The sequence below is a fragment of the Tamandua tetradactyla genome, chromosome 25 (genome assembly GCF_023851605.1).
Source record: "Tamandua tetradactyla isolate mTamTet1 chromosome 25, mTamTet1.pri, whole genome shotgun sequence".
NCBI lineage: Eukaryota > Metazoa > Chordata > Mammalia > Pilosa > Myrmecophagidae > Tamandua > Tamandua tetradactyla.
In genome coordinates this window covers 3,285,809-3,311,879 of record NC_135351.1, presented here as the reverse complement: position 1 = coordinate 3,311,879, position 26,071 = coordinate 3,285,809, and the positions used below count along the sequence as shown (strand labels likewise).

Genomic DNA, 26,071 nt, shown 5'->3' with positions numbered 1-26,071 from the left:
TGTTCACCCATCTCTAGCTTCTATATATCTCTAAGTCTCCTATATTCTGTATAATAAGCCTCTGAATTTACCTACTATCACTTTATATTTATAGACTTCTAATTACTTGGGTCTGTAACCCACAACAACCAACATATTACAGCCTGAAGTTATGTGTACCTTAATGGAGACAGCAAGTTCTTGAATTACCCATACCTGTAAGATCTCATTTGACCCTTAGTTTCTTGCTGCATCTCAGGCTTAGGCAACTCTTATTCCATTTCATATGCAGAGATGCATGTCACTGGGGAACAGTTCACCTCCACTTAAGTTCTTTAACTATGGATCAATCAGGTCCTCAAAGTAACTTCTGCCTTCATAAATAGCCTACTGGTACAGCCAGCTTAGTATTTAGCACATAGTTGATGCTCAATAAATGCTATCTCTGCCCACTTCATTTTCTGTGAAAACCACAGTCAACTAAGAAAATTAAAAACAACAACAACAAAAAAAACATTTCCTTGCTTTTGAGAAGTGTAGACTCTAATTGGGCCACAATTAATAAGAACACATTATTGGGTGGGCAACGGTGGCTCAGTGGCAGAGTTCTCGCCTGCCATGCTGATGACCTGGGTTCAATTCCCAGTGCCTCCCTATGTCAAAAAAAAAAACCAACCATTATTTATAAATATATATTATAAATGATGGTATTGTGCTAATTTATGCAGTCATAACATGATCAAAATTAGAGTGATTTCAGGTAGATTTAAGCTGACTCTTGAACCAAGTGGAAGATATGGGAGGTGATGAAGAAGAGGGAAAGTCCTCCAAGTGTGTAGAGTGGCGTGAGGTAGGAGGCCATAAATGGTATGTGGGCACTGGGCAACCTGATCAGCTGGATTAGACCAGATTGACCACACTAGGATATACCAAGAAATAATCTCACATACTATTTGCTCCACTTCACCAGGCCACTTCCCATTCATCCTTCAGGTCTTAGCTTAGATATCCTCTCTCTGCCCAACATCTGCTGGGCACCCTCTCCTGTGCTCTAATAGCACCCTGTATATCACCCACCACTAGACTGTATGCTACTTAAGAAAAGAAACCATGTCCGCTTAAACCTATATCCTTAGTACCTAGCTTAGCTTAGCACCTGCACTTAGTAGATACTGGTGAATATCTGTGGGAGGTGGAGGGAAGGAAGATGGATAGATAGGTTGTGCAAATAGAGGAGGCACAGGTGACAGAAGGCCCTGAGTTAAGACGGAGGCTCCCACATTGAACTGAAGCACTAGCCCTTAAGCTGCCATGTTCTCACTGTGGCCTGCTTGTGTGACCTCCGTACATTTTGCTTTCTCCTATCATGGAGCTAAAACTCCCTTACGTTGTTTGGGGTGAATACTACACCCTAGCTGAGATAAAATAAATAAATAAAAATAAAGTAGGGAGGATAGAATATGTTTAGCAACCCATGTAATGATAACATAGAAATACTCAGTCTCATTTAAACTCTAGTTGTGCATCTGAAAATCCTTTCGCTGCCCTTTTTACAGCTGAGAAGAGCAGTCTCTAGTTTTTTTATATTTGTGCTCTTGCCACTCCCATTAGGCAATACCATCAGAACTTTTCCCCTTGAGTTAGTCACACCACTCTGATTTCCTAGAGAAAAAGCATAAGAAAAGACTATTTGAAAAGCGTACTCTCTCTACTTAATCTCTCCATGATATTTAGAGAAAGAAGGAAGCAAGAGCAATCAGCAGCTCTTACTGAAAATAATGTTTGCAAGGGCCTCCCCATAAAAGGACAGTGTCCTTTTAAGAGGGCACCACACCTATTTTGTTCATTCCAACCATGTGAAATAAAAGTGTTGGCTGAGCCAGGAGGATGTAGCCAAGAACCCTTGCTCTGCAATCTTGGCTCTGACACCAGCTCCCCATGTGGCCTTCCGTAAATTGTTCAGGCCCTCTAAACTTCTGTCTCCCATTTATAAATGGCAGACAAGACTACCTGCATGATTTTGGGCATGAGGATTTATTAATTAGAATGTATAAGGGGATTGTGATAGAGAAAGCACAGAATAAAGGAAGTCATGAATCCAAGAAGTGCCTTCTACTGAACAGCTGTGTACTGGATTTAAATTTTCGTTTTTATAGTTGATTATTCATTAACCACAGTATAACAGCTGGGCTTATTGCTGCAGAAACCCCCTTCTTTAAGAACAGTTATCAGTGTTTATAGAAATAAAATGGAAGAATCTTGAGCATAGATGGGGCCAACAAGTCTCCATTGTAATAGCAATGTGAAAGGCCTGGACACAACTTAAACTCTCATTTATACATCATCCAACCCTCAGGCTAATGTTGTCTTCTAAAAACTAGATTGAGTTTTATGATTAGAACAGTGATCACCTGAGCATTTAAGTCATATTCCACCCTGAGGAGTTGCCCCTCAGTCCTCTCTGGGAACGAGGCCTCCTCCTGGTCTTTGGTTCTCAGATCTTCTGCCCTGTCATGAAACCAAAACTGTCTATTCCTTCTCTCCTCTGCCTTCAGTCTCTCTTCACTTCTCCCCTCCACCAACATTTTAACGTTCTCAGATCTTCCCATCTATTAAGCAATGACCTCCTCATTCTCTTTTCCCTGCTATAAAAAGTTAGCAAAGAATTGACTTCTCAATCACACCAATCTCCCTTCTGTTGTCATTGCTCCATTGCAACAGCTTTCTCTAATAACCCAGGGACTGCAGACCACCACATGCAGCAGCCTTTTCCAGTTCTCCACATCCTCTTTGATATCTCCTCGGCTATTGACAGGGTGACCAGCTCTCCCTCCCCTCCTACAGGTTTTGCTGCTTCTTCTCAGATAGTCCCTCCTTAGCCTTCTTTATAGACTCTGTCTCCCTACCTTGTGGGTGGTTACCTTTGTGGTAGAAACTTGAGCTAGACTGTTGACGGCTGCAAAAACATCAGCTCCTCCCATTGTTCAGAGGCATCACTATTCGGGGCACTGTGCGAGTCCTTCTGGAAATACATGGTCTTCTGCTCTGACACATTGTCTTGATTCATATCAAGATATCTATTTGCGCCAGTTCATTTTTTCTGTTCTCTCTTCCTGGAAATCCTGTTATATTCTATTATACTATCTTAGCTGATTATTTGGTATTTATCTCCATATACTTAAATGGCATGTTTTTATCACTGGCTCTTGATTCTTCCTCTTAGGCTTTATATACTGGCCTCCTCCTATTCAAAATGAGAGATTCCTTCTCATTTCTTCTTCTGCCACCCTCACTTTTGCACCTTCCTCTGATCCCTTTATTCTCTTGATATTCGAACGGTATATTTTAATTTTTGGCTGGCTTAATAATTAATGTCACATCATCATGGCTGACAGCTGCTGTCAGTAAACCATGACTATTACTTCTTTACTGTACAATTGTCATTTATTTACCATAGAATTCTTTCCCCATTTGCTTCATGCTCCAAGTATTTATAGACTGACTACTCCCAGTGCTTCCCCAGCTGTGGATTATTGTCAATCACGTCCTCCTGTGCCTTATCACCTGGTTTGATCTGGGCTGGTGCCCTCATGGGTGTGAGCCTTGCCTTCCCATAAGCTTCTTCCAGGTCTGACAGGAGGATTCTCTTACCCACTCTCCTAAGTAGGTTCCCCTATTTCCTGCCCTCTTAAAAAAAAAAAAAAGCCTTAGTTTTGGTGAAGCAAAATCTTCATTGTTTCCTAAAAAGGGTAAGTGGGAAGTAAATGCTTTGCGACCAATAATATCCAAACATATCTTTATTCTGTCCTCAAAATTAATAATGTAGCTGGTATATATTTCTAGGTTAGAAATACTTTTCCTTTAGACTTTTGGAGGCTTGTTCCATTGCCTTCTAATTTGCAGTCCCTGTGAAAAACCCTAATCCCTGCTGTTTCCTCAAGACGTCCACAAAGCTTTCCCTTCCCAAGGTCAAGTGATTTTTGTGGGAGACGGATCTAGTGCTTTGTTATTCAGAGTACTCTGCAAGCCCTTTTGTATCTTGATATATTTCAAGATATTTGTTTTGCTCCTTTTCTTTTTTCTTTCTCTCCAGCAGTCTTCAGATTTCAGAAGGTCTTTTGACTGAAGGTTCCCAGGCCCTGGGAAGGGTGGGGTAAGTGTGTGGAAAACCGGGAAATTCAGTGAATGCATGCATGCTGAATGCTGAAATCAACATTGCTTGCCTCCAGGGTGCTAGCAGCCAGGCCTGTCTCCTTCCAAGGAGGAGACTGGGAGTCTCCCCTGGGCATTAAAGAGCCCCCAACTAGATGGCCCTGTCAGGTTACTCTCTAGTGACATAGTCAACGAGGTTGACTATGTTACCACACTTCCAATCGGTGTTTTTGGCTCCCAGTTTTAAACAGGAGCAGAAAAACAAGGATTACTAGACATATATGTGAGGAAAATCTTGTACATGAAAGACAGAAATCAAAACAAGCAAATTGAACAAAAGCAACTTGGAAGAAATAGAACAAGTAGGGGGAGGAGAATTAAAAACAACAAAAACCAAAAACTACACATAGCACTATTAATATCCCCAGAGAGAGAAGAAAAGATATCAAAAGAAACCGGAACAGGATACCATTAAAAAAGTGACAATTTGGAAAATGGATATTAGAAATTGAAGAAAAAAAATCAGAAATTCAAAATTCCAGAGAAGAGTTTGGAGGTAAAAATCAAAGAAATCTCCCCCAAAATAGAACAAAATGGTACACATGCAAAAGGAGAAGGCAGATTAGAAAATCTTTTTGCCAGGGGATGTGGAAGCGGGTTGGGGGGATTAGGGATCAGACTCAACCCTCACTTCCTGAAGAAACTGTACTGCTACCTCCTGAGCATCTGGGAGCTTCTGCAAGTATAAATGGGATTCACTCTCAAGTTTCCCCACTGCTGGCTTGGAATTCTGTTTTCCTGGGCTGCTGCAAGCCTTTTGAAACTCATCCTTCTGCTTTCTAGCTTCCAAAATTTGATTTCACTCATCTTTCTTGTCCTTTTAGCCCTGGGATTTTATTCTTGTTTTTTAAATCCATTTATTGTCATTTTAGAGAAATCTGGGAGGAAGAAAAAGTAGGTGTGTGCATATGTGTGTGTGTGTGTGTGTATACAAACCACCATCTTCATACAGAGATGAAGCTGTAATTCTTCCAGGACTGCTATTTGTCAGTCACTAAATATTAGCCACTCCTCTATCCTTATCCTAATAGAATAGCCTTTCTTAAAAATAATAAAGGTCACTACCAGGAGTGTGTTGTCCCTACTACCTGTTCAGTTGACTTTGCTTTTATTGTTTTTGAAGGGAATACCTAGGTGAGATTGCAATTGCGTCTTTGTGCTTGATTCTGTTATTCTTCAATGGTCTCTATTATTAACGCCAATTAGAGCAACAGTTCATTTTAAAAATTTTATACAGAATCCCTGATCAGTGAACTGATCTAAATTAGTGGGTAATAATTCCTGTTAATTAGTTGAATCCTTTACTCCCCATCAAGCTCCCTTCTTTACATTAGCATTGCAGCTCTGTTTTGAGTCATAATATTGCTTGTTAGGACAATTTAGCTGTTACATTTTACTTGTTAATACAAGTATTTCATGTATTGTTGTACTTGAATGTTTTTTGGCTCTTGGCCTAAACTTTTGCTTACTGCCCTCATGCAGGCCTAGTGCAAAGTAGAAAGTGGTTTCTGCCAACTCAGTTCTGCTTTGAGCCATTTCCTGGTTACAGCTGATTATTCAGTGAGACTATTATTAATTATAGAGGGCAGTGCCATGTCTTTAGAGACTGTTTTGACTGTAGAAAAGCATTTAGAGGAGGAAAGCCCAGCAGACACTGTCAGGAAAAGGGAGGAAGGTCAATGTGTTGGGAGCTCTTACCTATAGTGCCAAAGTGTCATTGAAACAAGTCTAACTTTCAGATTGTGTTTATAAACCCCTTAAAGTAGAATTATCCTTCCTTCAGCTATCCTCATTTCAACTAGTATTACAAATCCCAAGGGTAGTAATGTATGGCTAGCCTAGCAATCAAAAAGAAATCAGTGATAGACATTATAATACAAACTGGTCCAGAAGTGCAACTCATTGGGATAAACAGGAATTAACTGTTTTCCTTTAGTTAAGGTGAAGGTGTAACATCAACCTGATAAGCTAAAGCAGGGCTGTTCGATCTATGGCCTGCAGGTCAAATCCCACTTGATGCCAGCTTTTCACAGTCCTTGAGCAAGGATGGATTTTGCAGTTTTAAAAGGTTGTAAAGAAAAAAAGGAGGAGGAAGAATACGCGATTAAGACCATATCTGGCTCTTTACAGAAGAAGTTTGCTTTCCCTTGGTCTGAAAATAACATTGGCTTTGCCTCACTCCTCTCCTGACCCACAGAGAGATCTCACCATTTCTCATCAAGACTTTATCAATTTATATATGTGCATGTATTCTTATGTGTAATTTCAACAAATTTATTCATAAATATATTTGAAGCACTAGTTCTCAAGTTTATGACATCTAAGTTTTATGGATAGAAAAAGCAGTGCATCTATATGTTATACATGTGTATGTGTGTGTACATGAGTTGGTAATGACCTGTCCTATTAAATACCTGTTATGAATGGAAAGAACAATTAGTAAAATTGTGGTTAATATTTCTGTTAATCTTTTTGCCTTAGTTGGAGGTACTATCATGATGGTATCTACTAAACTTGTTTCCTTTTGCAAAGTGCAAAATATGAACAACAAAAAATATATATGTGTTTATGAAATACAAATATCCTTTCATTTACTGAAAGCCTGATTTAAAAAAAAAAAAAGATTTCACGTAAACAATTAACCTAAGAATTAGTTAGATAACTTTAAAAAAAATAATGACAACCAGTTAGTCTCCCTTCATCTTATATTATCCCTGCAAGAGGCAATTATCCGTTATCACTTTAAGATGCTTCATTTCATGTCCTATTTCCAAATTCAGCTCTGATACTGCTATTCCCTTTAAAACCCTTAGTGGTTCTACATTACCTGTCAAATCAGTATAATTCACAATAAAATAATACAAAACCCAGAGAACTCCAATATAACCTCCCCTCCAACAATTTTAACATTTTGCCACATTTGTTGTATCATTTTATCTATCTTTCAATCCATTAATTAATTGTTCAACATATGCTAGAATTCTCTTTATGTTGTGAGATATTTTTATTTGCCTTCAGTACTTTGACAGATTCAGTGCACTTTCTGAATTGATTCCTCCAATAACTGGTGAAATATTATCCCTATGCTATCAAGAAGTTAAATGAGGACAGAGCATTCAGTGATTAATCAGAAATAAAGCTTGTGAGTCCAGTTAATATCTCTAATACCCAATGTATGTCCAAAATATGTCAATAATCAATATATAATATCATTGTTAATGGCACCTGTGACTCATGCAGTCAAGTAACTAAGTTTAGCAGTCTCTCCTTTCATTAGATCTGTGATCTGACCAATCCATGGGGCACAAAGCCTTTTCCTGTTTTCATAGGCTTTCTTTCCAGCTGATAAATCTAATTAGTTCTGAGGCTAAGCATCAAAGTTAAACCGAAGTCATACTTGATTTCTTTTCTTTCTTTGTCAAAAGGTTTCACTTGTAAAAGTAAATAATTCAAATTATGTAGTGTCTTTTGTTGCTCGCATATTAGATTGTAGAAATCCAGAGGTCAACATTAAGCCAGTGGCTTCCTTTATACAACAAGAGACCATAAAATGGATGAAGTGCCATTTCTGTGAGGAGCAGCCTTGAACCCTGTGAGCACCTACACCATGCACAGCACAGCTGGGCTGGAGGAGGCCATTACTGGGTCCTTGCCATTGTGAATAGTGGAAGAAGATTCAATAATACTGCAGCTAAATCTGATGAGGTTATGATGCCCTCTGCTAGGAGGAAATGAACCACTGAGTTTTGCACTTTTTGGAAGTTTAATCACCTGAGATTGACTAATGAGGCCCACTTCTGACTGGGGTAGATAGGGAAAGGGAAACAGTATAATACAGGGACGAATCAAATGCATTAATTAGGATACTAAACTTATTGCAAAATGACAAGCATGAAATTGTCACTTCGTATCTCTAAAATTACAAAAGGAAAAGGATAAATAAAGAAGGGGGCAAAACAACTCATAATAATTGACTTTTTTAAGAATTGTCTAAAGAAGTATAAAATCTTTGAAACCTCTGAAAGATATAAATTCCTTATTCTGATTGCTCTAATCTGTTTAGTTCTAAAGTCTCACTTCTGAATTCATTATTATTTTCTTTAGAAGAAATAAAAACCTACTCTTTCAAAACAAATCTAGAAGGCTTTGAAAGTCATTGCTGTTCTAAACTGGCTAATGGTCAGCCCGTGTTCCTGTAGGTAATGGGTTTCCTCACTCCTGCAGGGAGAATGCTGAGCCCAAGCAATTAGGAGCTAATTAAGTGTTTATCTCCTTCACAGGTGGGAAGGAAAGAATGAAAATGAAGTGGGCAGATGTAAAGAGACTGGCAAGATTCATGTGACTGTCGATCTCAAATACTACAGACCAACTGAAGTGGTAAGGCACGCCTTCACAACCACACATCCGGGCCCTCTGCCCAAGCATTGCTGCATCTGGTTGGCTGGCTGTGAAAATGGTCTACTGAATGCCTACTGCCAACTTTCCCATGCAGCTCTCTGGCATCCTTCAGTGGGCATTTTCCACACCAGTCACAGTGAACTGAATTTGAGATATTATTCTCATCACACAATCCATTGCTTTAAGAAAGAAAAAAAAGAGTAAAACACACCCAAGAAAACAAGTTGGTTTTAGAAATGCAGACTCATATCAAGACAGAGCTCACCATGTTTGTCTCTTGTTTCAATGGCTGATCCTGATATCTACATGATGTGCGACTTCTAAGGCCTTACATGCCCTGGAACATCTCGGGGATCTGGAGGGCCTGCCTACCTCTCCCATTCCTTTGCATACATTCACACACACACACACACACACACACACACACACACACACACACACACACACACACACCTAGGCTGTAAGCAGTCTCCCAAACACATCAGAATGTTTCACACTGCCACCTCTGCATGGAAGGCCTTTCCACTCCATACCCACCACCCCCCTCACTCTACACCCAGTAGCCTGACACCACTGAGTTTTTAAGGCTCAGCTCAGGCACCACCCTGTCTATGATGAAGCCTTTTCTGGCCAATATATCACTACAACCAAATTTCTACTCCTTTTTTGTTATATGCAACACGTAATTCTAACACCTATTATAATTTATCGCAACCATGAACTCATTGAGATAAGGGACTATATTTTTTAATATTTCAGACTCTAACAAAGTAGATGCTTAATAAATCTTGGATGGATAGGTTGATGGGTGTAGATAGATGGGTGAATGGATAAATTTCTAAATATAGAAGTTCCTGAATTAAGAAATGACCTACAGATTGTTAGACCATAACATCCTCCTGCCTTCAATTTATAAAAAGTTCCAGATTGGTATTGTAGTTTTAATGCCTGGTCTATCCTCACGATGGTGATAAATAGCAACACGTTAAATATGCCTGAACGTATTAGAGCACAGCTTCTTCAGATGGAACTGTTCAAACGTGATTACCTAATGAAATGTATGTTAACTGTGGATATAGTACTTTGACATTGTTCTACCTGTGTTTTGAACCAAATTCATCTCTATCATATGAACTTTCAAAGACTGGGAAAATCCTGACAAAGAGATTGAAAGTGAATGTCATCATTAACCATCCTTTAAAAGGTGTCATTTCAAACAAAAGAAGAAACTTTATTGAATAGAAAGCAGATGAAATGAGCGGTGCTGGGAGATGCTGGGGTGCAGAGCAGGGAGTGGCCAGGCCTGACACACAATAAGCCATTGTTCCCTTTGCTGGTGGTGAGTGGGTGTAGCAGGAAAGGATGGGTTCATCTGGGGGAAGGAGACACCAGCCACATTCCTGCTGACACCGTGATGCCTGGGGTCTGTGGGGCCACCGCCGTGCTGGCTTTTGACCCCATCTGAATGAGGAGCCACAAGGGCGAGGTGTTGCACATGTCACTGTACACGCTCCATACACAGTGGTCACAAGAAGAAATGGTCCTCTCAAAATGGAATGCTCCAATGCTTATAGCAATTCTAACATTGCTCTCTCTCCAACACCAAAACAATCTCAAAAGCTAGGAAATAATGAAGAATGGCTCATATGCCATTCTTACTTAGGCAAGGTGTGTGGTTGATAAGGACCCAGAACAAAAGAGTTTGCAGAATAGGAAAAGGACACTTGGACTAAATCGACAGTGTTTTCGAAGTCCATCCTGACCTTTTTTCCCGCTGTGACATTTCATCTCTTCCAATTTCTTTTGTAGTTGTCATCATACATGTTCTGCAAATCTGTTTAAACAAAAGTTGTTTGCATATGACAGTAGAGCCTTGTTTCATATGATGGCTTTATCTTCCCACTGAACTCACTCTCCCTGGATTCCCTCTACTGCTTGATTTTAGATGTTGAATTCCATTTCATCTTTCTAAGCCTCTAGGCTGCATTAATTTTGCTCACCCCACTTCAATTTAGTAAATCCATTGGGCAAGCTTTCCTTGTACAGAGACACTAAACTTTTAACCTCATTCCTCAGAACACCAAGTTTCCTAAAGTTTGGACCAGCTTGACAGCCTTAGGTTGAATTGTCTCTGGGGTGTGATATTCTTCCAGTAGAAAGGTAACCAGAAATGACAATTGCATTGTAAATGAGTTTTCACTTAGCTGTGGAGCAGTAAGAACCACAGCATCTAGAGATATATTCTGCCTGAGTCCTGAAAATCACTGAGGCTTCTCTGAGACTTATCAGCATCAAAGAAGGGTAGGTAGGGACTTCTTCCTTGATCAGTCATATCCTTCCCTTCTCACTGTCTAAGTCCATTTGCATGTGCCAGAGGTTTTTCTTCATTCTTCTTGGATTCTGTAAAGGTATCTATTCCCCAGTGTCAGCTTTAGACATCTACTCCCCAATATCTCCAGCACATGGGTACTCCTGAGCCAAATGCATAAACTAAATCTTTTCAGAGCCAAATGGTTCCAGGATGACTGAGAGAAAAATGAAATAAACAAAATTTGAAAAAAAATATATTGAAGAGACATATTATCCAGTATCCTAAAGCAATGTTATGTTGTCTTTTAAAAAAGACTCAGAGTAGTCCTAAGAAAGTCTCTTTACTCACCAAATACCATGCTAACCTAAAAGGGGCCACAAGTGATCCCATCAAGAGCACACTTCCACTGGTGTTGATAATTTATTTCCACATTCATTTAACCACGACAGACCTTGAATCTTGCTTAGTACCAATATGAAAAGTCTTGAAGATTTTTGGTCTGGGCTAAGGACTCCAGCATCCAATTAGAACTGAATTGAACTGTATGTTTTAGTTGTCTACCTATAAAATCCCTGGGTTTCCTTTTGAAGGTTTAGGAGTTTTGCTACTGTTTTACTGGAGCTTAATCCTGCAAATTAGACATTAAATTTCCCACTGTCCCTGAATTCCAGTATTTAATGATGATAGTACTAATGCCTGAATTTGTGCCTCTTGAAACTTCTGTCTTATATATAGTTCTATATATACAAACATATGTATATATGTTTATCTGCAGAGTCATCCGATGTTCATTCCTTCTCAGAGAGGAAGCTGTGTTGTGTGCTTCAGAGTGTTAAGTCCCAGGGCCAAACTGCCGGAGTTCAAAACTTCTGTCAGTTTTGAGCTGTGTGATCTCAGTCAAGTGATTTACCTTATTGGTGCCCACTCTTTCCTCATCTTAAAAAATGGGGCTGATAGTAGAATTTTTCTACCCAAGAGCTGAGTCAGTGCAGACAAAGGACTTGATATAGTGTCAGGTACACAGTAAATATTTAGTATTGTTGCTGATGTCATTCATTCATTCATTCACCAAACACTTATCAAACAATGGGCAAGGCCTAGGCATACAAGGAAGTACAAGAGACACACAGCCCCCAGCCCCTCTCCCAGAGGCAGAGCTGACAAATATGGAGGTTAGTATCGCTTGAATCCAATACCTTTTAAAAAGTAGAGTGAAATCATTAGTTTATTACACAGATTAACCAATTTTTTTAAAAAGGTAGTTAACAAGGTATAATCAAGGCTTCTAGCAAATGTTAATATGTCTTTTGATTGTTCTTAGGCTTATTTTATCTTCATTTTCATCCTTTTCTGATCCTCTCTCTGAAGGCTCTGGCAGCTATTCAGTGGAATGGAAATATCACATAAACATGAGAAATTTGCTATTAACCTATTGCTTAATTTAAAATAACCACAAAGATGCTTCTTTTTATTTGAAAATGTTTAAGTTGGAAAATTAACAAAGGACAGATTAATGAAGGACTCATATTAATGTGCCAGATTTACCACATCAGTCAGCCACTAAAAAAAAAAGAAGAAAAAAGTTAAGATTTTTTCAATGAAGAAAAATAATCTTTTTTTCTGTAGAGCATTTTAGGAAATGGGATGAGATAAACATTCACAGACTAAAGGCAAAACCAAGTATTTTTCATAAAAAATATTTTGACTTAAACTCTACTGGCTAATATGAAACTAAAATTTTTCCCTGCTATCGCATTTGTCTTTAACATTCATTTCCCTTGGTTTGGACTTCTAATGTCTTTGATGTTATTGGGTTTTTTTAATTCGCTTATATTTTTTCTTAATCTTTATAGATATTAGGTTAGAATCTAGAACTGAGAAATAAATCACTTCAAAGAAGTCTAACCAACCAGTTAAAATAACACCTCCCTCCAATAAAAGCATGTGGCCTGTTTCTAATCAAATTACCATATGCTTGTCGAGTTGCCCCCCCACAAACTGTTCCTAATATTTTTCTATAAATGATGTTAAGTTAAATAGTCCATAATTGCTTGCTCTATCTAATAGCCCTGTTTAAAATAATGATATGTAACACTTTCCAGACCTCAGGAATCTGATCTGTCACCAGAGGACTTGTATAAATACCAGGGAGAGCTTCCCTCAGCAACATCTCTGGATATTTGGGGTGAAAAGCCCTGGATGTGTTCACTAGGATGGCCTTTTGTCCCCAAAGTGTCCTCTTTTCTCCCATAGCTTTTCTCACAGCTTTCTCACACTCCCCCTCTCTTAGCAGGAAATTAGATCCTCCCCACTCTATCTCTTCATCTTTTCCAGCTTTGTTAGAGGCTGGCTAATCTGTCCCTTTCCTGATATATCTGACCTCCAACATTCTAATCCTACACCTCCACTGCTGCTTGTCTTTTTCCTTTTGTTGGTTGGTCCTGGGGTAAGAGGCTGAAGAGAGAACAGATTCAAGGCAAGCCCCTTTTTTCTGGTCTCCTGGATCTGTAAAGCGAAAGGGTTAGACTACTTGCTAACAATCAGACCACGGAGGTGTAGGATGCTGTCACAAAGGCCTGGTTATCTTGCTTCCTCTCTTAAAATCATTCTCCCAACTTCTCACTACTTGTATTTTACAATGGTTTGTATCTTTAAATCACTGTTTATATATTTTAAGCCTCCCTCTTAGGCTCCTCAAACTAATCTCTATATCCTTCCTTAATCACATTGGCCTTTCCTGCCCTTTTCCTTCCTTGGACTTAACCAAGAGAGCGTTAAGTTTCAATCTTCAGCTGATTCATAAATATTCCACTGTGCATTTTCCATACTTCATAGGATCCCATACAACCCCCTAAAGAATATAACATTCCTCCTAAAGTTAGTATTCTTCCTCACCTTCAATAGCATTTCATCTCTAATGAAATAGTAATTGTGTATTGACTGCAATTCCCCCAATTTCCTCCTATTTTTCCTGGAGAGTCTTTTCTTATGGTCAGATTCAGATTACAATAAGGACTAAATTAAAGGTTCAAAAATAGTTGTGAATATATATATTAAAAAAAAAAACTATATACATTTCCTTATTTAAATGTACTTTTTATTTATCCTAAAAACTCTCTGGTATCCTTTAATGTAGATCTTTTCATTACTTGCACTAATAGGGAATTCCTATAGAATCTATAGTTTCATTTTTCAAAAAACTGTCCAGGTTATAGTTGTTGACCTCTGAGCATCTGAAAAATAATTTCCAAACTCTTTTTATCATCTTAGAAATTTATTTTGGCATCTGCTGCTATTTTCCTCAGAAAGAAAAATTAGTAATTGCACTGTTTGTATTTAAACTAGCTCTGGTGCAGGTCATTCAAAGTATAGAATTACTTATAGGCGGTCCATCTTTCACTGATGTGAGCACCTATTCCCTCTTTATTTTATATCTCAAGCCAATGAGATCTATATGCTGGAATTTAACAAATCCCTAATCCCGGAGGGTTTGTTTGTTTTAAACAAATCAGCAGTGCTCTTCCTGTTCTATCAATCACATCTTCTAAAAGAACTGCAATTCAAAAATCTGTTCATGGAGATTTCATAGTCAGTTCTGCCTACAGTTTCCTTCCTTCACCCTATCCTGTTTTGTGTTCCCATTAAGGTTAATTGTTCCTTACCACATTGGTTATTTCCAAGCATAGTGTTCACTTGGAAACAGTTGTTCTGGACACAAAAATTCTGGAACTACCAACATTTAATCTATGTATGTCTACTTTAGGCTCACCCTAGAAGCCTTGTCTTGCCTCATTCACCATACCCTTGCCACATGCCAGACTAGTTTCTTCACTCACTATTACATTTACCAAAGTTGAGAATTCATCTATTTATATCATTAATCGCCAAGTTGCAATATCCATAGCCAGTGTTTTTTTGTCCTAACTCGTTAGCTCTGATCCACCTCCTAGACCATGATGCTGAACGTACTAGGCCGTGTACAGTCCTAGTCCCATTCAGCTGCTATCAGAAATAGGGACTGTCCTTAACAGCAAAGTCCCATTTATGCATTTTCTAATGTTGTGGTAAATTTGCTCATTTCCTGGATAAGTTGTGTGAACTCTTTGTGAAAACTTGTTGTAAACATATCTAACTAAAAAATTGATAGATGTTTAGGTTCTAAGAGAGTACACAGTTTTAGTATTTGTTACAGAAATCTTTTAAATAGAATATTTACCAGGTGCATTTAAAATATAATTCTTAGTTACCTTTAGCTTCTCAGAAATATATCAAGTAAAATATCCTTATATAACTGAGGTCTTAGAATCTTAGTTCAAAATATGTTTATTGAATTCCTACTATAGGAAATAAGTCCTAGCCCAGCAAGGTGAGAATTATAAAGGTGGATGAGGTCCATGTCCTGTAGTAGCTCTCAGCCAAATGAAGGGGAGCAACTAGGTAGCTATCAGAATAATCCAGTGAGGTTTAATGAGGGGCTGGCTGAACCAGGGTAGTGGAGGTGAGAAAAACGATGGCAGGGGCCAAGACATTGCAGAGATGGAGACCACAGGACTAGGCACCAGACTGTAAAGGAAGCAGGAGCTGAGGGTGAGCAAGGATCACAAGCTGATCAGTGAAGGGTGAGGCTCATGATGAGGCCACAACCCAGAGCAGAGGTCCAGGAAGAGGATCTAGTTTGCAGGGAGAGGTGCTGACAAATTCTGTTTCATTGGAGCTGCCTGAGGGATATCCATGTAGCAATATCAGTCAGGCCGCTGGAGTTGGTGGCCTGGTGTATAGGAAGGAGGTCAGCAGATCTAGGGCTAGATGTACAAGAGGTGAGAGATGAAGCTCTGGGATGAGCTCACCCACAGGGCACATATGGGGAGAAAAGAAGAGTATGTGCAGTAAGCTTGTCACAAAGCTCAGCAAGTTTGGATCCCAGGAAGTAAGGCTCAGAGACATATTTTGAGAAAGTAGGTTAAGAATTCACAAACTAAGCACTTGTCTGCAAGAGCCAAAGGACCAAACTGATGTGCCTCCCACCCTACATAATGATTCTTCTCTTCAAGACTCTCTGAAGATTGAAAGGGCTAATACCAAAGAACTTACATTAATTGGCAGATGGTTGCTACATCTCAACTCAGGCAATCAGATACAAGCAGAGAGACAATTTCAAATTGATAATGTCCTGGAGTAAGGCTGCAGAGCATTTAGAATGCTTAACGTTGAAAGGGCTTAAATAAGTATAAAGTACTTTGTACTGCATATTATCATTTTTATTAGTCATCATCATAAATCATCATCATATACTCCTGTGAAATCAAGACATCTGAAAGCATATCTTGAGCTCTTCAACTCCTGAGGTTTTCTTTTATTTAAATCTTGATTTTTGCTTTATACCTGCACAACTTCATGAGGAAAAATTTGTTTGCTACTTTGTACTGCCAGGTCTGTACTTCTTGATCCAGTGGTAGAATGACCATCATGGTGGACATGTTGAGTTGGGGACTCTCTCTTCTGACTCTGACTAAACCATATGTTTTCAGGGCCTATCCAACACGTGTTGTGGCCACCCCAGGACACCAGTATCCCCGACAGGCTAGAGAGCAGCCACCTAGGAGAACACATGAGACCATCACCTGTTTTCTGGATTATCTGCCAACATCACCCTGTCCTCCATCAGAAATCTTCCTGAAAAAAGCCTATCTTTGTATCTGTTACTTAGAGTCAGATAATGTCATTTTATATCTAAAATCTATATTGATCTTTTATTGTTTCTGTAGCCAATTCCTACAAAATTAGCAGCTTAAAACAACACAAATTTATTATCTTGTAGTTCTAGAGGTCGGAATTCCAAATCAAGTTTCACTGAAATCAGGGTGTTAGCCGAGCTGTGTTTCTTCTGGGGGCTGAAAGGTTCTTGGACTACAGGATCTTCTCTTAATGAAGAACACCATACTAATCACTTTGAACCTTTGTTGGATCACATGTTGTTTTCTCTAAAGAGCATGATTCATCATTTTGAGGAGAAAGAAGAAATAGAAGACTACCTAATTGTCAATTTAGGGCAACATACACTTGGGCAGCTGTAAATGAGGGCAAGCCTTACTTAAGTCTAAGGAGAAACCAGGGAAAAGTACAAGAGCAGGCTTCCTAATGAAGGGGATGTCTAGAGTAGGCTTCTTTTTTTAACAATTTGTTTTAAACTTATAGGACACTTACAAAAAATATGCAAGACCCTTACAGAACATTCTAATACAGCCCTATCCCCACAGAAGCCCAGATCTACAAATTTTAATATTTTGCCACATTTGCCATACCGGTCTATGCATCTAGATGTGTTTCTGCCTGTCTATTTATCAATCCATTTTCTGAACACTTGAGTGTATATACATCTCATTCCTTGAACCCTTAATATTGCCAAGTACATTTCCTAAAATCAAGGATATTCGTTTACATGTCCACCTTAAGTGCATTATCAAGTTCAAGAAGTTCAACATTGATATAAAGTTCATAGTTTATTTTCCTTTATATATATATGAATCAATAATGTCCTTTTGAGCCTTCTGTCCTCCCTTATTAGATCTCATCCAGGATCAAGTATTTTACATGTCACTGTCTCTTAGTTGCCCTTTCTTTCTTATTTGTTACTGTAGGAACAGATATACAACACAAACTTCCCCATCTCAGCCATTCGCAAGGATGCCATTTAGTGGAATTACTAAAACATTCCCATCTCCCAAGCAGAAATCCTACACCTATTTTGCATTAAGTCTCCATTCCCTTTGTCCCCCATCCCTGGCAACCTGAACTCTAATTTCTGTCTCTATAGCTTGCATATTCCCCAATATTTTCTTTGCAGTTACCATGGATCCTAAATTTAACAACCCTAAAACTATAACAATCTTGTTTGCTTTGATACCAACTTAACTTCAGAAGTATACACAAACTATGATCTTTTACCCCTCCATCTTCCTTTATGTAGTCTTGTCACAAATTACATGTTTATATGAGTCCCAAACCACTGATTTTTCATTGCATTTTGTGCATTTGCCTTTTAGACCCATAGGAAGTAAAAAGGTGGAGTTACAAACCAAAAATAAAATAGTTCTGGCATTTATCATTACCCCAGTCATTACCATTATCAGAGATCTTATTTCTTCATGCAACTTCAGTCTACGTCTAGTGTCCTTTCCCTTCAACCTGCAGAATTCTCTTTAGGATGTAGGTTTGCTTTACTGATGAACTCCTCCACTTTTGTTTATCTGGGAATGTCTTAATTCCTCCTTTACTTTTTGTTAACTTTTTGCATTGTATAATATAACATATATACAAAGCAAAAAAAGAAAAAAGCAATTATTTTCAAAGCACTCTTCAAGAAGTAGTTACAAGACAGATCCCAGAGTTTGTCAAGGGGTACCATACTATCATCTCAGATTTTTCCTTCTAGCTGCTCCAGAATATAGGTGGGTAGAAGGAACAAATATTTTTTATCATCACAATTAACTTTTTTCTTTTTTTTTGAAAAATAACATATGTACCAAAAAAAAAAAGAAAAAGCAATAAATTTCAAAGCACAGAACAACAATTAGTTGTAGAACAGATTTCAGAATTTGGTATAGGTTACAATTCCACACCTCCCTTAGTTTGAAAGATAGTTTTGCCAGACATAGAATTCTTGGTTGGCAATTTTGTTTTTTTTTTTGTTTCTTTTAGTACTTTAACATGTCATCCCATTGCCTCCTCGCCTCCATGGACTCCAATGAGAAATCAGCATTTAATCTTATTTGCTACCTTTACATGACATGTTGTTTCTCTCTTGTGGCTTTTAGAATTTTCTTTATCTTTGGCATTCAACAGTTTGATTAAAATATGCCACAATGTAGTTCTATTTGAATTTATCCTTTTTGATGTTTATTAAAAGTCGTGAAAGTTTACATCCATGCCTTTTGTAAATTTGAGGTTTCTAGGTATTAGTTTTTTGAATATTCTCTCATTACTCTCTGCTTACTCTCTTTTTTCTCCTTCTAGCACTCCCAAAATATGTATATTGCCATGCTTCATGGTGTCCCATGAGTTCCTCAGGCTCTATTCACTTTTTTTCATTCTTTCTTCTGTCAGTTCCTCAGACTGGGTGATTTCAGTGGTCTTATCTTCAAGTTCTTCTTGCCAGCTCCAATCTGCTGTTGAACCCCTCTAGGAAATTTTTAATTCTTTTAATGTGGTCTTCTGCTGTTTGGTTCCTTTTCTTAATTTCCATGTCTCTATCAATATCCTCTTTGTGTTCATCTATTGTTTCCCAATTTCCTACAGTTCTTTTTCCATGTCCTCCTTTAACTCTTTGAATCTATTAGGACCACTTTTTAAATGTCTTTGTCTAGTATGTCCCAGATCTGGTCCTTATCATTAATGGTTCCTAATATTTTAATCTTCTCCTTTGCCTAGGCCACTGCTTCCTATTTCTTTGTATGTTTAGTAACCTCAGATACAAATGTCCCCTCTTCCCTGGCACTGCACTGCAGCAGTCCCTCGCCCCAAGCAGGCACTTGACTCCTCTCCCACAGCTTTATAGGAGAGCTCTATGAGCTACCTGCTACGTGCAGGGCAAGTTTTGGGGTGGAGAGCCCTTCACCACCAGACGGATCTGGCCAGACATGCATGTTCCCAATGTATGCATGAGGGTTACTCTGCACCCTCCAAAACTGGGACCAGCAATCTGCACTGAGAATAAGGGCCAGCTCCGTGCCGAGCCAGGGAGGGATAAGAAAGGGCCAACCAGGGAAAAACAAGATCTTACCTACTTTAAGTGGCCTTTTCCATGAGTCACCACTCACCCTGTTACTGCAGTCCTTTAACATTTTCTGTAGCTTTGGGAAAGATGTTTTTGCCAGTTTCTGCTGGTTGTTCAAAGCTTCTGTGGCAGGTCAGAGTCCTAAAACCTCTCACTCTGCCATCTTAATTAAGGCAAAGCTTAGATAGGATTTTGGAAAGATTTGTGGCCAAAGAGGGGTGGGAGGGTATTCCAGGTTCCGGCAGGAGTTGCTGTGGGAATAAACCAACAGCACATCCAGAGATAGAGGGACATGGAATCTCTAACATTGAGAGGATGGCAGTAGGCCTGCCCAGCCCAACAAGGGGATATTGAGAACCAAGATTCTTGAAAATGAGAAGAATCACCACACACTCTCCTTCCTGGGCCTGCTGTTTGCTCCATCCTGCAGCACCTCCAGCATATCTGTGTAGCAACTCATACAACTTCTCTACCTCCTTTCTATTTATTCTTTGCCCCCCTTTTTCTTTTCTTGCTGCCATGAGTCTTAAAATCAGTCATATATTATCCTTAAACTGCATGGAGCCACTACTCTTTGAGATCACTCACCTTTCTATACTTGCTCTCTGATCCCTGACGGCTTCACAGTCTTGAAAAGTATGCCCTCACCTATTCCATTAAGTCAGTCAAGTTTTGTATTGAGACAATTCTTTAAACAGTTTGCAGCTGTTTTAGTGATTCTCTAGCAAAGTCAGTAATAGGGAGGGCCTTACTTTCATAAGAGATATTTGTTTGTATTATAAACATGGGTCCTTAAACAGTCATGCCAAGAATATCAGTCTGAATGAGCCCTTCTTTGCATATTCTTCAACTTCATAATGAAATGTTTTCCTATTTTACAGGAATTTTGTTGAGAGTGAAATTCTATGTGAAAGTGTTTCTTAATGCATTATAAAAACACCATACATTTTAAATTCAGGTTGTTTCTATTATTTTTGAAACATATGTCAACAGAGAAAATGGTGCCTATAAGCAGTTGTTGAACTTTTGGAAATATGTCAAGCTTAGGCAAGTTAATAATAGGTTAAAGAGGGGTATTTGTTTCTGAATCAGTGTTAGTTTTGCATGGCTGGAGAGTGCTATATTCTGTTATTGAGATTCTGAATTTAAAAAAGTATTGATACTTTGGGGCAGGCCAGGGTAGCTCAGCAGGCAGAGTTCTCGCCTACCATGCCGGAGACCTGGGTTCAATTCCCGGTGCCTGCCCATGCAAAAAAAAAAAAAAAGAATTGATACTTAGAAAATGTCCCACTGACTTACGTTATAAATTTAAAAGGCAAACATCTCAACACCTTAAAGTCTCAACTCTTGGGCTACTTTTATTAATATTCTTTAAGCTCCTAACCTCTCCTTGCTTTGTTTTTCCCACTGACACTTAACAATGGGTCTCTTTTCCACTGAACTAAATGGACATATTGAAGAAACTGACAAGTTATTAATATAAGACCCTGCACAGGTGTTGGCCCCTTGAAGAAGTTCCCTCCTATTCTCCTAGGCAAAGTCAGAGCTGGGCTCTTTGAATCCCTTATCGCATTGTATTGTGATGTGCCATTTCCACCTGGCACTGTGAGCTTGGGGGCAGGAGCAGTTGTGATGTGCCTTGGGGAGTACTTAGCACATAGTAGGGGATGAATTGATGAGAACAGCTACTGTTCTAGTTTGCTAGCTGCCAGAATGCAATACACCAGAAACAGAATGGCTTTTAAAAAGGGAAATTTAATAGTTTACACTTCTAAGACTGAGAAAATGTCCTAATTAAAGCAAGTCTATAGAAATGTCCCATTAAAGGCATCCAGGGAAAGATACCTTGGTTAAATAGGCCGATGAAGTTCAGGGTTTCTCTCTCAAGTGAGAAGTCACATGGTGAATATAGTCAGGGCTTCTCTCTTGGCTGGAAGGGCACATGGTGAACACTGCGTCATCTGCTAGCTTTCTCTCCTGGCTTCCTGTTTCATGAAGCTCCCTGGGAGCTGTTTTCCTTCTTCATCTCCAAAGGTCGCTGGCTGGCGGACTCTGTTTCATGGTGCTACAGCATTCTCTGCTCTCTCTGAATCTCCTTCTCCAAAATCTCCTTCCTCTTTTATAGGACTCCAGAAACTTATCAAGACCCACCCAAATGGGTGGAGACATGTCATCACCTAATCCAGTTTAACAGCCACTCTTGATTAAATCTCATCTCCAGGGAGACGATCTGATTACAGTTTCTAACATACAGTATTGAATAGGGATTATTCTACCTTTATGAAATGGGATTAGGATTAAAACATGGCTTTTCTAGGGGACACACATCCTTTCAAACCAGCACAGCTACTCATCACACAAAGTCGTGATCTGCTTTCCAATCATCTCTGTCACAAATGAAATCACTCAAACCAATGTCTTAAACTAATTTAATTCTAAATAGCAAAAACACATAAAAATATGTTTTTCTCTTTTTCTTTCCATGGCAAATTGAGTGTTGAGTTCATTCACAGCACATGTTGGTATATCCAACCTATAAAAAGGTACTTATTCTATTTCTATTCTTCTGCCTCTATATATCCCCTCTTCACTAATTCTTTCACATCCCACCCCTTCTTTATCTTCTCATTCTTCTTCTTTTTTTTTTTTTTTTGCTAATGTTCACTTCTTTTTTCTTCATCTTTTCTGAAACTCTTATTTTTATAGGTCTGTCAGTTTCCCCACTCCCCTCCCTACAACTTTTTTTTTCATTCATCCCAACCATTTCAAACAAACTCAGCAAACCTAAGCAGTTTCCTGGTTCCTCTTCTTAAAAAGAGCTCATTATGGCAAATTACAATACAGTTCTGCTCTTTTCACCTACTAAAGCAAGGTGCCTTAGCATCCACATAACATGTTGTTGTGAATATGCTGTAGTACAGTCCCATGTGAAAAACTGACACAGGGTCTTTGGGGTCTCTAAAGGACATTGCAGCTGCAAAAGGCTTCTTAAGTTGTTTCTGTTTGAAGCACCCACTCCTACCAAGGGAGGAATTTCCATTTTGAGCTATTAATACAGAAATGTCCCATTGGCACATATCACCTTTCTGAGACTCTGGACAAAATATCATGAGACATTATAACTTGTTTGCATCCATCGCTCGTATCCCTCCACTCTTCTTTCTCTAAAACTTAATGAATAAAAAGGTGAGAAATGAATATCGATCAGCAAATGGTTATAATGACTGATATTTTACTATGGAAAAGTCTAAAAGTCTACCAGAAAACTAATGGTGTGTTACCTTTCCTTCCTTCATTTGGAATCTTGAATATTTTTGTATCACTGTTGTTTTTTCCCCTTAGGTTCAGACTAAGAATTTAAATATGCGATTGTTTAGGATAAGTGATAGTCATTCAAAACAATATTTTTTAAAAGTTTCTGTAATAAGTCTTTGGTTTATAAAGATTTCTCCTAGTCCATTTTATAATAAATTCAACCTAATGCACTAGTATAGGCTTTGGATATATTTTCCAAAATAGTTATCAAAGATACATTTTTCTTTAAGATAATATTTCCCACAGGAAAAGAAGTGGCTTAATTTGAGTATGGTTCTCTTGCTAAAAATGTTAATTTATAGTGAGGATGTAAAGAAATAAGAAGTCTAATCAGTCCAGGAACCAGATGAATAGGAAGAGAGAGGAAAAGAGATAAGATATGTGTCAAAACAGTTGCTAATTTTCCTTGAGCTCCTTGGGCTTCATGCTGCCAAATTGAGATGGGAGAGAAGCCATTGTCACGCAGTTTGGTTCATCCACAAAATTATGTCAGGGGTGAAGGGAAAGGAAATTTGTCAATCTAAAGCCTGGTTTTCTATTGGTGATATGAAATATCTTCGTGAGTCAGTACCTCCCACTTGTCCTGAAAGGTGGAATGACTGTTGTTGTCAATGCATTATCTCTTCTTTCAGCTGGTGAGGAGGGCAGTGGGAGGCAGTAGTAGCCACGGGGGAAAAGACACTGAACAAACAATATAAAGTACAGGATCCTGGCATGGGCGGGCAGTGGGTGCTGGGCGTGGTGTGGACTTGTACCCAGTAGACAAACGTGATGCCTGAGCAACCCTCAGCTGATTCAAACGGGAGGTAAAAAAGCAACTCAACACACACTGGAGTCCATTAGGGAGTATAGGACATCTCATTCCATAAGGATAATGGTGGCTGAATAAAGAGTTTTGTCATGGCCTCATTTAACACACTTATGAAAAGACTAGGCTTACCCGCCTATTATTTGAGTTTGTTTGGCAAAGCATAAACCCAAGTTAGTGTCTGGCCATTAAAAACTCCAGCTATAGTCACATTTCTTCAGTTTTGTCAGTCTACATCAGTGGCATAGTTCTATTATAATCTTGGATTTACAGTTTTATCACTTGGGGTAAATATAAATACAATAGCCTTTGCCTTCTCACTGCAAATGCACTTTATGCTTCTGCTCCATCATCCCTATAAGTCGATTTACATTGTTTGACTTTCTGAATCAAATCACTCTCTCCTCAGCTCTTCCCCAACTAAATAATATTTATATTGTTCTGTTACCAACCTCTACTGAAATCCAAACCAAACAATCCCATTGTTTACTAGAAATAGTTTCCTTTACATGTCTGCCTTTTTCAAGATGTTACTCTTTTTAACAGACTTCAGCTTTCATTTTTCCTTTCTCTGTGTTTTTTATTTTTACGGGCCATTCAATTTCATTTCTGATACCCTTTTGTGGTCTGCATCACAAACTTAAAAAGTAAGGCATGTATTTGTTCTAAATCATGAGTTGAGGATCAGTCATTATTTCCTCCAAGCCTTCTATCTGCAATAGTAATATTTTGCATCCCCCACTCTAACTATAGATTATAGACTTGGGATGTGATTTTTGCAGTTATTGTTTATATAAATGAACCATTGGCAATAGATTAGTATATACATCTGAAGGAAAAAAAACAAGAAGAAATTATGGTAAAAATAATTAGGAATTAAGATAGAAGGCAGCATTTGAAAGTTCTGCTTTTAGCTATCTACATCTTCATGTGTCACCTCAGTTTCCCATCTTCTAAATAAAGGATGATTATGCCAAACTTCATAAAAGCAGTGAGAGGTTAAATCAGTGTTTGTGAAACATGTTGAATTGTTACCATCAAAGATACTATATGATTGCAAACTGAAGTGATTATTATCAAAGAACTTCTCAAAGGAGGAGTCGGAATTAATCAACATCTTCCATATCTGCTGTAGAGCCCCAAACCTCTAATCTCCTTCATTTTTTTCTCTTGATCCTAGATTCTGTTTCCAAGTGTTGCAGAAGATTAGAGAGCAGGTCACAGTCATGGAATTGTAAACAGAGGAAATGTGTCAGGCATTAGCCAAGGCTCAGGTGAGGGATCTGACCAGTTTTCGGTGCATAGCCTGCTGGTAACCAGGCACCAGAGCCAGCCAACCAAGCACTGAAACCTAGCACATCATTTCAGCCTGAATGCTTGTGGATGGCATTTACCATGTCATAAAAAGTTTCTTAGCTGAATTCATCCCATGTAGCCAGCGGTTACTTTTATGCATGCTGCACAGGATTTGGTTGAAAAGATGCCTTTTTGTGAGTTTCCCAATGCGTGCAGTCACTTAAGAGAGTGGGGGGTGGGGTGCACAGGAGGACTGGGAGCTAATAGGTTTGTTTCATTTTGATTGTAAACATCAGTGTGTCAGAGCCTTTGTTGACGTGTGAGTTTCCCAAGAGTTCTTAAGAAGTAACTAGAGACCCGTTTCTACCCAGATAATACCACGACCTTTTGCAATTACGGGTATGTTTTGTTAAGGGCAGCCATGCTAGTCCAATGGTTCTTGAGACTGGCTGTGCATCAGAATCATCCAGAAAGCTGTTAAAAATATAGTTTTCTGGGGTTTATCCTCAAGCCAATTAACCGTGATCTCTGAATGTCAAAGAAACTCCTAGGGAATCCTTAGGCAGCCAGCTTTGAGCCAAGCCAGGCCTCAGTAGTTGGGGGCAGCTGTGCTGTTGGTCAGCAGTCAAGGAGTAACACAGATACTTCTTAGATTTTTTTGCTTTCATTAACCTCCTTGAGAATCAGATGAAAGCTGTTCTTCCCAGGGGGGATACACAATATTTTGTATATAATTTTAGGGAAATCATCGTTCCTTTCAATTTATCCATGTTGAAAAAAATCAAACTGAAGTATGAGGTCTGGCATTTTCTTCTTTAGTTCCAAGTTTTAGCTTAGCTTGGAGTATACTTTCATAGGCTTATTTATTTTCTAAATGTTCATTTTAAGTGAACAAGCCCTTTATTTGTATAATGTCTGATGATGTGTAGTTTAGCCCCTTCATAAATCTGTAGTTAAATCCCTCAACAAGCCCACGTGA

General features: G+C 38.7%; 1 protein-coding gene and 1 long non-coding RNA gene across 2 annotated transcripts in view; both read left to right on the top strand.

Annotated features, from left to right (window-relative positions):
• The window catches only part of GMDS (GDP-mannose 4,6-dehydratase), a 738,355-nt gene that overhangs the window by 633,934 nt on the left and 78,350 nt on the right, over positions 1-26,071 (top strand). The window contains exon 9 of the mRNA XM_077143384.1: positions 8,472-8,568. Within this exon, the coding sequence (XP_076999499.1) occupies positions 8,472-8,568 (97 nt within the window). The remainder of the gene's footprint in view (positions 1-8,471; positions 8,569-26,071) is intronic.
• LOC143668826 (uncharacterized) overlaps positions 8,579-26,071 on the top strand; it is a 43,634-nt gene continuing 26,141 nt past the window's right edge. The window contains exons 1-2 of the long non-coding RNA XR_013168574.1: positions 8,579-12,072; positions 24,977-25,070. This is a non-coding gene — a long non-coding RNA (uncharacterized LOC143668826). The remainder of the gene's footprint in view (positions 12,073-24,976; positions 25,071-26,071) is intronic.